The sequence below is a fragment of the Suricata suricatta genome, chromosome X (genome assembly GCF_006229205.1).
Source record: "Suricata suricatta isolate VVHF042 chromosome X, meerkat_22Aug2017_6uvM2_HiC, whole genome shotgun sequence".
NCBI classification, from domain to species: domain Eukaryota; kingdom Metazoa; phylum Chordata; class Mammalia; order Carnivora; family Herpestidae; genus Suricata; species Suricata suricatta.
The window spans coordinates 56,940,035-56,955,745 of NC_043717.1; the positions used below are offsets into that span (position 1 = coordinate 56,940,035).

The following is a 15,711-nucleotide window of genomic DNA, read 5'->3' on the forward strand; positions in this document are numbered from 1 at the left end:
CTGGGGTAGGGGCCTGCTGCACTGAGACTGCAGGAAGCATGATTGAGAAGGGCAGTTTCACCAGAGTGCAGGGGTGTGGGGCTTGATGTATGCAAGTTAGGCAGCAGTGTGCGTACATCATTGCTTCCTGCAGGTAGCTATGTGTTTATGCTGAGGGACAGAGGGACTAAATGGCACTGGCCAGGTCCTTTGATCCCAGAGAGGTGTCTCTGTGAATGTTGCCTCTTAGGGACTAGATTTGAGAAGAGCAGTTAATCTCCCCTTTGTGTGCTCAGCCATTCTTCAGACCACTGTTTCCATCCTTTCACCCTTTGGTTATTTGCTTGTCTTGTCTCGAGGTGGAACATGGTCCTCTCTGGGCTCTACCCCTGCCAAGCCCGCTGACCTTTAAAACTCCAGGCTTTAAATCACACTGGTTGCTAGAACTCACGAAATTCAACCCGTTTGGTTTTCAAAGCCAATGGCTTTGGGGAAGCATTTTTCTTGTATATTCCCTTGTGTTCTTCTATTTCTCTGCCCATCTCAGCAACAAGTTTCCCTCCCCTCCAGAGCACCTAAGACATGTTTCTTCCCTAAACAACAGTTCTGCATTCCCTACTTCCTTTAATGTGACCTCTTCTCTCCTTTTAGTTGTGGACTTAGTTCTATCAGGCTTCAGGTCTATTTGGGTGGTATTTAGGATGATTTGCTGGTCATCTAGTTGTGTTCATGGGATGAGGTGAGCTTAGGATCCTCCTACTTTGCTGTCATATTCCTCGCAAGCTTACCTCCCTTGCCAGATTAGCCGTATTCAGGAAAATGCTTGTATCGCTGGTGTCAAAGAAATTACTGCATATGTTTTTATAGGAATTTTATTATTTCATGTGTCACATTTAGGTCACTAATCCATTTTTAGTTTATTTTTGTGTATGGTGTAATTAAGGGTTTCAGTTTAATTCTTTTGTATATAGTTGTTCTCTTTTTAACAACACCATTGATGAAGAGACTGTCTTTTTTCCATTGTATAGTCTTGTTTCCCTTTTGGACATTAGTTAATCATAAAATGATGGATACATCTCTGGATTTTCTATTATGTTCTATTGATCTATGTATATATTTTTGTGTCAGTACCATACTGTTTTGATTACTACAGCTTTAAAGTATATTTTGAAATCTGGGATTGTGATATCTGCAACTTCGTTCTTCTTTTCTAAGATTGCTCTGGTTTTTCAAGGTCTTTTGTGATTTCATAAAAATTTTAAGATTTGTTCTATTTCTGTGATAAATGTTGACATTTCGATATGGATTGGATTAAATCTGTAGATTGCTTTGGGGAATAAGGGCATTTAAACAATATTTCTTCTTTCAATCCATGAGCATAGAATATCTTTCTATTTGTTGGCATGATGTTCAATATCCTTCATCAATGTTTTATAGTTTTCAGAATATAGCTCAACTCTTTCACTTTATTGGTTAAGTTTATTCCTAGGTATTGTATTATTTTTGATCAATTGTAAAGGGGATTTAAAAATTCTTTTTCTGCTAATTCATTATTAATGTATAGAAATGCAACTGATTTTTGTATATTAAGTTTGTATCTTGTGACTTCATGCAATTCAATTTATCAGTTCTAGCAATTTTTTGGTGGAATCTTGAGGGTTTTCTGTATATAATATCATGCCATCTGCAAATAGTGACACTTTAACTTCTTCTGTACCAATTTGGATGCCTTTTATTTCATTTTATTTTCCGATTGCACTGGCAAGGGCTTTTAGAACTATGTTGAAGAAAAGGGTGGACATCCTTCTCTTGTTATTGACTTTAGGGGGAAAGTTACCAGTTTTTCCACGATTGAGCATGATGTTTGCTGTGGGTTTTTCCATATATGGCCTTTATTATTTTAAGGTGTGTTACCTCTAAACTTACTTTGTTGAGAGTTTTTAACATGGATGAATATTGTACTTTGTCAATGCTTTTTCTGCATCTTATGAGATTATTATATGGGTTTTCTCCCTCTCTTGTTAATGTGATGAATCATGCTGATTGATTTGTGAATAGTGAACCACACTTGCATCCCTGGAATAAAACCCACTTGGTCATGATGAATAGATTTTTAAATGTATTGCTTGGATCAGTTTGATAATATTATGTAAGAAATTTTGCATCTATGTTCATCAGAGAAATTGGTTTGTATATATGTATCTATGTATGTATGTATTTGCAATGTCCTTAACTGGTTTTAGTATCAGGGTAATTCTGGCCTTGTAGAATAAATTTGGCATCTTACTTTGCTGTTTTTTTTTTTAAATACTTTAGTATAATAGGTTTTAATTTTTCTTTAAATGTTTAGTAGAATTAACCTATAAAGTGATCTGGTCCTGGACTTTTATTTATTGGGGGTATTTTGATTACTGGTTCAATATCATTGCTAGTAATTGGTAGGTTTATATTTTCTATTTCTTTCTCTTTCACATTTGGGAGGTTATATCTTTCAAGGAAAGTATCCATTTCTTTTAGATTATCCTATTTATTGACATATACTTTTTAATAGTATTCTGTCATAACCTTTGCATTTCTTTAATTTAGTTATTTCTTCTCCTTCATTTCTGATTTTAGTTATTTGAGTCATCTCTGTCACTGTTTTTGTCTTTCTCTTATGCTCTTTATCTTTGTTTTCTCTTTGTGATGAGTCTGACTAATGTTTATCAATTTTGTTGTGTTTTTAAAGAATCAGATCCTGGTTTCACTGATCTAATTTTGTCATCTGTTCAAATACTTATTGTTTACATCCTTATGGTGGGTTTGGGTTTTGTTTTTTCTTCTTTTTTCTGGATAACTCAGGTATAGTATAAATTGTTTATTTGAGAATTTTCTTGACTCTTGAGAAAGGCCTACATTGTTTTAATCTCTCCTCTTAGAAGAGTTTTTCATGTATGCAAAAAATTTTGGACCATTATAGTTTAATTTTCATTTGTTTCTATGTATTTCTTCATTTTCTCTTTGAGTTTTTGATGGACACATTCTTTATTTAGTAGCACGTTGTTTTGTCTTCATGTATTTGTGTTTTTTCCCCAATTTTTTCTTGCGATTGATTTCAAGTCTTATACTCTTGTGGTCAGAAATGATGCATTATGTTTTCAATTTTTTGAATTTACATAGACTTGATTTGTAGCCTAACGTGATTTATTGTGGAAAATGTTCCATGTGCACTTGAAAAAAAATGTGTATTCTGCTGCATTTGGGTGGAATATTCTAAATATATCTTTTTAGGTCCATCTGGTCTTTGATATCATTCAAAACTACTGTTTCCTTGTTGATATACTGTCTGGGTGATCAATCGATTGATGTAAGTGTGGTTTTAAAGGTTCCTAACATTATTGCATTTTTGTCCATTTCTTCCTTAATGTCTGTTAATAGTTGTTTTATTTACTTAAGTTGTCTGATGATTAGTGCATAAGTATTTACAATTATTATGCTCCCTTGTTGGATTGCTTCTTTTATCATTATGTAGTGTCTTTCTTTTCTCTGGTTAGTCTTTGTTTTAAAATCTACTTTGTCCATTATAACTATTGCTACCCAGCTTTCTATTTTTTTTTTAAATTACCAGATTCTTTTATTGGAAGATTTTCAAATTGACTCCTCTCCCCACCTTTTATTGATGTTTAAATATAGAAAAATGAGACATCATCTTTGAGAAATTGGGCAAACACATGTCTTCTTAGAATGAAAGGCAGACAATCTACCAACCAGAGCTATAGTTTCATTGTTGATGTGGAGGAAGTGAGTTGTTCTAGGGGGGCTTACATGAAAGTCTTATGATCCTTTTTTCTCCCATGGACACCTTGTCACCAGAACATTTCCAAAAATGGGCTTTTTACTGGAATTGATCTATCTCACTTCCCATCCTTGGTAATGCGGTCGTTCTGTGATTTGACTTAACAGCAGAATTTGCAAAGTACCAATATTTGATACAGATTGTGATGCAGCATGACCTTACATTATTCCTCTTCAAGAATTTTATCTCCAGCTAACTGGTCCCTTCTTGCCCTCCACTAGCAAACATGGTTTTAAATACTTTCTATTATGTTTTCTATGTACAAAAAGAGTACACTTATAGTCTAGAAAAAAATATAATATACAGGCAACTAAACAATTATTAAAAATAATGGCAGAGATTAACCAACCATTTACTATTTGCCAGACACTTGCATTATATCAATTTAGTCTCACCATAACACTATGAGGTAGGAACTATTATTATCCCCATTTTAGAGAAAGGAAAATATGTTGAGTGGTCAATAACTTGCTCAGCAAAGCAGCAAGTAAGTGGTAAAAATAAGAGGCTTTTAATGAAAGAGAACAAGCAAGGTTGATGGGAGGAAGTGGGTGGTAGATAGCCTAGGTGATGGGTGTTAAGGAGGGCACTTGTGATGTGCATTGGGTGTTGTATGTAAGTAATGAATCACTGAATTTTACTTCTGAAACCAATGTTGCTCTGTATGTTGGCTAATTAAAATTTAAATGAAAGAAAGAAGGAAAGAAAGAAAGAAAGAGAAAAAGAAAGAAAGAAAAAGAAAGAAAGACGGGCACCTGGGTGGCTCAGTTGATTGAGTGGCCGACTTAGGTTCAGATCATGATCTCACAGTTTGAGTTTGAGCCCTGTGTGAGGTTCTGTGCTGACAGCTAGCTCAGAGCCTGGAGCCTGTTTTTGGATTCTGTGTCTCCCTATCTTTGTCTGTCCCCTACTCAGGTTGTCTATTTCTCTTTCAAAAATAAACAAAACATAAAAAAATTAAAAAGAAAGAAAGAAAGAAAGAAAGAAAATGTTAGAGATATGAATGAGACAGACATCTCATGGTGCTTATATCTTACTGCGCATGTATTTATGTGAGATTCTGTGAATACACACACATATATACATATCTTTACCTTTGGTTTGAAAGGAGATATATGTGGTGGATGATAAAATTGGACGAATCATAGTTATGCATATGCACCTCACTTATATAAAAAATATGGAAAGCTATGTCCAAATATTACCAATGATTCATCCAAATGGTAGGACAGTATTTGAATCATGAAGAGCCCAAGTCTGGGGATCAAGTAACCCAGCTTATGTTTTTATTGTATTTGCATGGTAAATGTTTACCATCACTTCATTTTCAATCTGCATATATCATTAGGTCTGAAGTGAGTTTCTTACAGGTATCATATTGATGGATCTTGCTTTTTGTCCATTCAGTCACCTTATGTCTTTGGATTGCAGTATTTAGGCCATTTATAATGAAAATAACTGTTAATATGTATGTATGTATTGCCTTTTTGTTATTTGTTTCATGGTTGTTTTTGTATTTTTCTGTTTATTTATTTTCTTGCTCTTTTCCCTTGTGGTTTTATGGCTTTCTTTATTGATATACTTGGATTCCTTCTTCTTTGTTAGTTTTGGGGTGTGTGTGTGTGTGTGTGTGTGTATCAGTTACAGGGTTTTGATTTATGGTTACCATTAGGCTCATATATAATGTCTTGTGCACATAGGAATTTGTATTAAGTTGATGGTCACTTAATTTGAACACATTCTAAAAGCACTAAACTTTTACTTCCATCCCCATGTTTTATGTATATAATTGCACTTTATAGCATTTTAGTTTGTAAATCCCTTGGCTGATTATTATAAATATAATTTATTTTTAACAGTTATGTGTTTTAACCTCTATACTGGTTTTATAAGTGGTTAATTGACTACTTTATTATGGTTTTTATTTATCTGAAATTTTTTCTTCATAATTTTCTGACTCTTATTATGGCCTTTTCTATTCACTCAAATAATTCTCTTTAACATTTTTGTAAGGCTTATTTAGTGGTGACAAATTTCTTTAACTTTTTTTTGTCTGGGAAAGTCTATTTTTTTAGTGTTTATTTATTTTTGAGAGAGAGAGAGAGCGGGAGAGGGGCAGAGAGAGAGAAGGAGACACAGAATTGAAAGAAGACTCCAGGCTCTGAGCTGTCAGCACAGAGCCTGATGCAGGGCTCCAACTCTGTGAGATCATGACCTGAGCTGAAGTTGGATGCTTAACCAACTGAGCCACCTAGGCACCCCTGGCAAACTCTATTTATCCCCGTATTCTGAATGATACCCTTGGTGGGTAGAATATTCTTGGTTGCAGGTATTTTTCCTCTCAGAACTTTGAGCATATTGTACCTCTACTTTTTTGCTTGCAAGGTTTCTGCTAAAAAAATCACCTGATAGCATTATGGGATTCTTCTTATGTGCAACTCTTTGTTTTCTCTTGTTGGTTTTAAAACTCTGTCTTTATTTTTAATTTTTGGCATTTTAATTATTATGTTTCTTGATGTAGACCACCCTGGATTCATTTTGTTGAGGGCACCCTGTACTTTCTGGATCTCGATGTCTGTTTCTTTCCTCATATTTAAAAAAATTCAGTTATTATTTCTTAAAATAAAAAATTTGCCCTCTTTTCTTCCCTTCTCCTTTGGAGACCCCTATGATATAAATGTTATTATACTTGATGTTGCTTAGTTCTCTTAACCTATTTTAATTTCTTCTTTTTCTTTTTGTTGTTCAACTTGGTTGCTTTCCAGTACTCTGTCATCCAGCTCACTGATTCTTATGCCTCCTTTAACCTACTATTGAGTTCTTTTAGTGTATTTTTTAAATTTAAACTTTAGTTAACATACAATTCATTATTGGTTTTAAGAGTAGAATTCAGTGATTCATCACTTACATACAGCACCCAGTGCTTATCACAACAAGTGCCCTCCTTAATACCCATCACATATCCAACCCATATCCCATCCTCCTCCTTCCATCAACCCTGAGTTTGCACTCTACCTTTAAGAATCTCTTATGGTTTGCTTCCTTGTCTTCTCTTTTTTCCTTTCTTCCCATATGTTTATCTGTTTCATTTCTTAAATTCTACATATGAGTGAAATCATATGGTATTTGTATTTCTGTGATTGACTTACTTCACTTAGCATAATATAGTCTAGTTCCATCCATGTTGCTGTAAATAACAAGATTTTATTCTTTTTCATGGCTGAGTAATATTCTAATATATATACATTCATATATATATATATATATATATATATATCCATTCATTTTATAGTATTCTTCACCTCCATTTTCTTTTAAAGTTTTCTATCTCTTTATCAATAGCCTCAATGACATCCTCCACTCCTTTCTGAAGCACAATATGTATCTTTATGACCATTACTTTCAATTCTTTATCAGGCATGTTTTTTTACCTCCATTTCATTTAACTCTTTTAGTGTGATTGTAGCCTGCTTTCATTTGAAACATATTCCTTTCTTTTCATTTTGTCTAACTCTGTGTTTGTTTCTATATTTTAAGAAAGTCATTTACATCTCTTGATCTTGAATAACAAGGCTTTATAAAAGAGATGCTCTATGGTGCCCTCTAGTGCAATTTTCCCTGTTCACCTGTACCAAGCAATTCAGGTGTGTCTCCTCTGTGGGTTTCATGTATTCTACTGTTGTGGTTGAGCTTCATTTGCCTTCAGTTCAATTCGCTGCAATGGTCCACTTTGTCTTTTGTGGGTAGGGTTTAGTCCCTATGCTATTAGGGGGCAGGATGGAGTTGCTATGGACTTGTAGTTGAACAATGTCAAGAGTAAGACCTATGCCTGACTTTAGCCAATTTGGTTGGACTGCAGTCCCACCAAACTTTAGGGTACTCTATGTACATTATCCTTAGAGAGGTTTCTGTTGATGGGTGCTGTCTACAGAAAAACCAGATGCCTGACCCCAAATTTATCTGCTGGGTTGTAGTGATGCTGAGCTTCAGGACTCTCTTCCTGTGGTTCACTCTGAAAGATTTTGTTGGTTGTCAAAGATGACACTCAAATATAATGCCTGACTCAAGTCCATCTCCTGGGGATGAAGACTCAGATTGGCAGGGCTTTCTTTCTGCACTACCAGTTATAAAGTCCTCTGTTTGGGCTGTAGTTGAAATAGTGTGTGTAGTTTACTCCCTCTCTTCCGAGGTCAGGAATCACTTAGAAGTGATGGCCATGCTTGCTGGGGCTGCTTGCAAGATGAATGTGGCAGGAACCACTTTTGAGAGCCTCCTAATAAGTGGGTTGGGTTGGATGGGATGGATACATGGGAGAACACAGGGGTAATATCCATGCTATTAGTAAGTTTGGTAGGGGGTGTTCATCTGGTGTTGAGTTATCTTGCCTGGGGCAGAAGTGGGAAATGACTCCTGGCAGCTCTATTGTTCTTGGAGAGAACCCCTAGAGATCCCTGCCTCTCCAGCATGAGTATTGAAATTAGTAAATGTCTCTCCTTCACATGTAACTCAGGCAATTTTCAAACTGCTGTTTCTCTGCTGTTTCTAGGCAGGATTGCTTGTTATGCTATATATTTAAGGGCAGCAATTCAGTTTCTTATTGCTCCCTGGCTCTTCCAGAGCTGAACCCACTAATATTTTAAGTACCCAGAGTTGAGCCCTGCTGGGTGTAAAATACTCATAACATTAAGCCTCACTTGTTTTCAAAGCCAAAAATACAGGACCTTATAGTTCCAGTGCAGGTCCCCATGCCTGGAATGCCTGGTATCGCTCTGCTTCTCTGTCTTCTCTGCACCATGGAATCTCTTTCATTTCTGGTTAGTATTGCCAAGACATTATTTCTCAACTGTGTTTCTGTCCCTCCTTTCATTTTCTATGTGGCCTCTTCTCTATAGTTAACTATACGTAGAAATTCTGTTTGCGGGCATGGGGTTCATTTTTCTTGGTTCACTGAACTGATGTTGTTGTTATATCTAGGTGTGTCCTTGGGACAGGGTGAGCTTAGTATCCTATTCCACCATCTTCCCAGAAGTCTCGATAATTACTTTAAATGCAAAAGGTTTTAATGGTCCAATCAAAAGTCATAAGTGATGAAATAGTAAAACAAAACAAAAGCACCAGACCCATCTATATTCTGCTTACGAGAGGCTCACATTAGGCCAGAAGACACATAAACACTAAAAGTAAAGGGATGAAAAAAATATTCCATGAAAATGGAAACGAAAAAAGAGGGGGTAATAATACTTACAATATTACTGATAAACACAGATGTAAAAATCCTTAACAAAATATTAAGAAGACAAATTCAACAGTACATTAAAAGAATCAAGCACAATGATAAAGTGGATTTATTCCAGAAATACAAGTTTTGCTTCATATATGCAAATCAACAAACATGATACAACATATAAAATGAAAGATAAAAAATCATATGATTTTCTTAGTAGATGCAAAAAATTATTTGACATAATTCAACATCAATTCATGATAAAAACTCCCAATAAGTGAGTATAGAGGGTATATATCCCAACACAATAAAGGCCATATATAACAAACCCACATTTAACATCATACTCAATTGTAAAGTATTAAAAGCTTTTCCTTTAATAGCAGGCATAAGACAAGGAGATCTACTACTTTTTTTTATTCAACATAGTGCTGGATGTCCTAGGTTTAGCATTCATACAATAAAAATAAATATAAAGCATATAAATTGGTAAGAAAGAAATAAAACTTTCATTATTTCAGATAACATGATTATATATAATCAAATTAATTAATAAAGTCGAAGACAAAATTATTATACAAAAATCTGGTTTGTTTCTTTTTTTAAAATTTTTTTAATGTTTTATTTATTTTTGATACAGAGAGAGACAGAGTATGAGAGGGGGAGGGTCAGAGAGAGGGAGACACAGAACCGGAAGCAGGCTCCAGGCTCTGAGCTAGTGGTCAGCACAGAGCCTGACGTGGGGCTCGAACCCATGAACGTGAGATCTGACCTGAGCCAAAGCCGGAGGCTTAACAGACTGAGCCACCCAGGCACCCCTGTTTCTTAAACTAACAACAAAGTAGCAGAAAGAGAAATTTAAAAAGCAATCCCATTCTCAGTTTTATCAAAAAGAATAAAATACCAGGAATAAATTTAATCTAGTTGGTGAAAGACCTATATTCTAAAATCTATACCACATTGATGAAAGAAGCTGAAGATAATACAAATAAATGATAATAAATATAATACTCATTGTTTAGGAGAATTAATATTGTTAAAAGGTCAATATTATCCAAAGCAATCTACAAAGTCAATGTGATACATATCAAAATTCCAGTAACATTTTTAACAGAACTGGAGCAATAATGCTAAAATTTGTATGGAACCACAAAAGACCCTTGAAAACCAAAGCAAACTGTGAAACACTAAGCTGGATATATCACAATCCCAGACTTCAATATACATTACAAAGCTATAGTAATCAAAACAGTATGGCACAAAACCAGACACATATACCAATGGGATAAGATAGAGATTTCAGGGAAAAAACAGTCCAATATGGTCAGTTAATCTATGACAAAGGTGACAGAATATGAAATATGGAAAATGTAAGCTTACTTTGAGATGGCGACCAGGTGGCTCAGGGGGAGAGCTCCATGCACCGACAACCCCCACCCACAGACCTGGAATGTCCCACGCCATTTGAAAAACAGCCAATCATGGAGTTCCAGCCTCCCATCACCCCGATAAAAGAAACCATCAATTCCACCCCGCCACAGTCCAAGGACTCCCATGCTTAGCAGTCAGCCCACTGGAGATCTAACCCGAACTCTTTCACCCATAAAAAACCTTGCCCTCCTATACCAGGCTCGACTTCCCTGGTCCATCTTGTCCAGAACAAGGAACCTCGCCTGAGAGAGCTCCCACTAAAGGCCTTTTACACTTATTTCTGACTCTGTAATAAAAGGTGCTCCGTTCTCTTTTCCTAGTCTCTTGACATTGTAACTTTTTACTCCACCAATTTTAACCTTACAGAAAAGATACTTTTTTTTTAACAAATGGTGTTGGAAAACATGGACAACTACATGCAAAAAATTGTTGCATATAGCATGCACAAAAACAAATTCAAGATGAATTAAATACCTACATGTAAGTCCTGAAATCATAGAAGAAAATAAAACATAGGCAGTAAACTCTTGGACATTAGTCTTAGCAACATTTTTGGATCATTCTCCTCAGTTAAGGGAAAGAAAAGCAAAATTAAACAATTGGGACTACATGAAACTGAAAAGATATTTTACCATGAAGGAAACCATTAACAGAAAAGCAAATAAAGTCCCACTTAGTGGGAGAAGATATATGCAAATGATATATTCAATAAAGGGTTAATATTCAAAAGATATGAAAAACTCCTACAACTCACCAGCAAATAACACTAATAATCAGAGTAAAATGGGCAGAAGATCTTTATAGACATTTTTCTAAAGAAGACATACAGATGGCCAAGAAACACATAAAATGATGCTCAGCATCACTAATCACCAGGGGAATGTTAATCAAAACCACAATAAGGTATCACCTCACACAATTCAGAATGGCTAGTATCAAAAAGAGAAGAAATCACAAGTGTTGATGAGGATATGGAGAAATAGGAACTCTCATGTACTGTTGGTAGGAATGTAAATTGGTACCACCACTTTGGAAAACAGTATGAAGAGGCCTCAAAACACTAAAAATAGAAATACCATTCACTCCAGTAATTCTACTTGTAGGTATTTGCCCAAATAAAATGACAACACTAATTCAAAAAAATATATACCTCTCTGTGATTATTGCAGCATTATTTACAATAACCAATAATTGAAGTAACAAAAATAACCATCAATAGATGGATGGATAAAGAGATATGGTATATATACACAATGGAATACTTCTCAGCCATGAAACAGAATGAAGTCTTGTCATTAGTGATGGACATAGATGGACTTAGAGAATATGAATACAATATGATTTCACTGATATGTAGAATGTAAAAAACAAAGCAAAACAAAAAATGAAATAACAGAATCAGACTCATAAATACAGAGAACAAACTGGTGACTGCCAGAAAGCAGGGGATGGAAGGGAAGTAAAATACGTGAAGGGAATTAAGAAATACAAAATTCCAGTTACAAAATAAATAAAACATAGGGATGAAAATTATAGGGAATATAGTCAGTAACATTTTTATAACTTTGCACGGTGAAAGACAATAACTATACTTATAGTGGTAAGCATTTGGTACAGAATTGTTAAATCCCAATGTTATATGCCTGAAGTGAATATTATACTTTATGTCAACTATTTCAATTTAAAAATATACATAAAATATAAAAATTAAATCAATAAAATAATACCATATATTTTTGCACTATCTGAATTACCAAAGTTCAATTAAGAAGTTAATCCGTAATTGGAAAGAAACTTTGGAATATGGCAAAGAAAGAGACCATCTCATCCCACAGATACTAGATAAAATCCACATCAGTGTAAATAATCCAGAAAATGGCCTAAAGACTCGGACAATAAATTCCACAACTAAATGTAGAGAAGAGGTCACATCGAAGAGGGTAGGAACCGTTGAGACACAGTGGGGAGCCAAATGGACCATGAGACCGTCTGCTTGATGGAGGGATCCACAGGTGACGAGAAGAGGGGAGATCACATCCAGGATCTAGGAAAATAATTCCCCATGACAGTTGGCTTTGAAAAACACAGAGCCAAATTTGTGAGTTCTTACAACCAGTGGGACCTAAACTCTGTAATTTTAAATCAGCTGGCTCTGCTCTGGAAAAGCCAAGAGAGCTAGAGGACACGAAGTTCCCACCCTTAAAGAGACAGCACAACAAACAGCCTGCAGGGATACAGCTTAGACGCAGTAGCTTGAAAAATGCCTCCAGCATGCAGTAGACAGACTTGTTTACTCATCTCAGTGAGTATCTTGCAGGAAAAGAGATTCTTGGGGGGGGGGGGCTCTTCCAGGAAGAAAGGAGCTGGAAGGCTCCATTTCTTTCCCACCTCTCCTAGCATCAAGATGCTGCCACTTATGGGAACCAGCAAAGTGCTGACACCTGCTACCTAACTGGCTAAGAATACTGCCCTGCTCCCCCCCACCTCCACCGCTCTAGCAGATCTGTCCCCTCCAGCCAGTCCTGCCTAAATCCTTGGCTGTAGATTCTATCTCCCCGAAGACTGGTCTGCAAACCTTGTAAACACTGTGCTTGCTGCTCCATGCAAGTTGTGGATCCATCCCCTCCAATATGCCCTTTGATGGAGCCCATCCTGGGCCCACAAGCCTGGCAATATGCAAGCATCCCTCACAGGAACTAGCAACACTCCAAAGAGACTTTTGCCCTGTGGAGAGTGAAAGTAACCACAGACACCAATGAGACTATGACCCTAGCATTGGGCTGGGAGAAGACAACTAGCTTGACCACAGACACCACCTACTAATGAAAGTTTGTCAGGAGACAATGCAGGGAAAGTGCCAGCAGTTTGGTGCTAGTGCCTCTTGTAAATGCCTGGTCTGTCTCAACTCAAGCTCAAGGCAGCCATTCTAGCCCACTAAAATCACAAGGATGAAACATTGCCCAAAATAGAAGATGACTGGAATGAAGGAAAATTTTTCTCAGCCACAACAACACACATAGGAGACACCCCTGAAGTGCTAGGTTCTGGTGAGCAGGGGGCACTGTACTGCACAATACTATAGAACCTCTGTTTCATAAGGCCACTATTTTCAAGTGGGAGATACAGCTGAATTTCTTATCACAGAGAAGTAGACATAGAAAGACAAAATGAAGGGACAAAGGAATATGTCTCAAATGAAAGAACAGGACAAAACCACAGCTGGAGACCTGAACAAAACAGATATAATTTATATCCGTGATAGAGAATTTAAAGGAATGGTCATAAAGATATTCACTGGCCTTGGGAAAAGAGTGGAGGACATCAGGGTGACCATTAATAAAAGGATAATAATTTACCTATCAGAGATGAAGAACACAATAAATAAAATTAAAAATACATTGGATGGGATAAATCATAGATGAGAGGAGGCACAACACAAATCAGTGAACTGGAGATCAGAGTAATGGAAACTAATTAAGCTGAGCAGGCAGGAGAAAAATAATTAGCCAAAATGAGAGTAGACTTAGAGAACTCAGTGACACCATCAAGTTTAAGATTCACATTATAAGGATCTCAGAAGGAGAAGAGAGAGAGAGAAAGGCAGAAATTTTGTTTGGAGAAATATAGCTGAAAACTTCCTGAATCTGGGGAAGGAAATAAGTCCAAGTCCAGGAGGCACAGAGATCCCCCAACAAATCAACCCAAGGAGGTCTAGACTAAGCCACATAGTAATTAAAATAGCAAAAAATCATGATAACTAGAGAATTTCAAAAGAATCAAAAGAAAAAGAGACAGTTATAAGCAAAGGGAAACCCCATAAGGCTATCTGAATTTTCAGCAGAAAAATTGCAGGCCAGAAGGAACTGGCATGATATCTTCAAAATGACAAAAGGGAAAAATCTGTGGCCAAGAATACTCTATCCAGCAGGCTATCATTCAGAATAGAAGGAGAGATGAAAAGTGTTCCAAAAAGGGGCGCTTGGGTGTCTTAGTTGATTAAGTGTTTGCCTTTGGCTCAGGTCATGATCTCATGCATGGTTCATGAGTTTGAGACCCTCATTGGGCTGCATGCTGATAGTCCAGAGCCTGCTTAGACTCTATCTCTGCCTGTCCCCACTCTCTTTCAAAGTAAATAAATAAATACATAAATAAATATGAATAAATAAATAAACAAGCAAACCAAAACAATTTCCCTGGCAAACAAAAGCTAAAGAAATTCATGACTACTAAACAGGTCTATGAGAAATGTTAAAGGGGACACTGAGTAGAAGAAAAGACTACAAGTATGAGTAAAAAATATAGGAAGAATAAAAGCCGTTAAAAAAAGTATATCTATAAAATACCAAAAACCTTGGGAAGAATAGCAAAAAAAAAATGAATTCAAATTTAAGTGAGGATCAATTTAATATATAATGATATATGGAGAAGATGTTATATACAAACCTATTGGTATCTACAACTCAAAAACCAGTAATAGACACACAAAAAAGTAAAGAGAAAACAATCCAAGCATATCACTGAAGAAAACCAACTTTTGGTGAAAGAAGAGAGCAAGGGAGGATAAAACAAAGAACTATAAAAATGACCATAAAACAAGTAACAAAGTGGCAATAAGTACACACTTGTCAATAATTACTTTGAATGTAAATGGTCTAAATACTCCAACCAAAATGAAAAGTTTATAAAAGGTACTAAAAACAAGACCCATCTATATGTTGCCTACAGGGTGCTCATTTCAGACTTAAAGGCACATACAGATTAAAAGTGAACGGATGTAGAAACATTTTATCATGCAAATGGATGGGAAAAGGTAGCAATACTTATATCTGATAAAATAGACCTACAAAAAAGATTGTTCAAGAGACAAAGGACACTATATAAAGTGGGACAATCCACAAAGAATATATAGCAGTTGAAAATATTTATGCACCCCAAACGGGAAAACCCAAAACATCAAACATTTAATAATAAACAAATGAACTAATGAAGAGTGATACAATAATAGTAAGGAATTATGACACCCCACTTACATCAATGGGCAAGTCATACAAATAGAAAATAAACAAGGAAATAGTGCCTTTGGATGACACATTGGATTGGATGTATTTAATAAATATATTCAGAACATTGCATTCTAAAAAAAAGATAATACACATTCTTTCCAACTGCAAACAAAATATTCTCCAGATTAGATGACATATAAAGCCACAAAAGAAGTGTCAATAAGTTTTTAAAAAATCAG

At 35.8% G+C, this 15,711-nt stretch overlaps 1 protein-coding gene across 1 annotated transcript in view; it reads right to left on the minus strand.

Moving 5' to 3' along the window:
- RTL3 (retrotransposon Gag like 3) overlaps positions 1 to 13,120 on the minus strand; it is a 50,528-nt gene extending 37,408 nt beyond the window's left edge. The window contains 1 exon segment of the mRNA XM_029929664.1: positions 12,954 to 13,120. Coding sequence (XP_029785524.1) covers positions 12,954 to 13,120 — 167 coding nt within the window.
- Between the last annotated feature and the right edge of the window lie 2,591 nt (positions 13,121 to 15,711).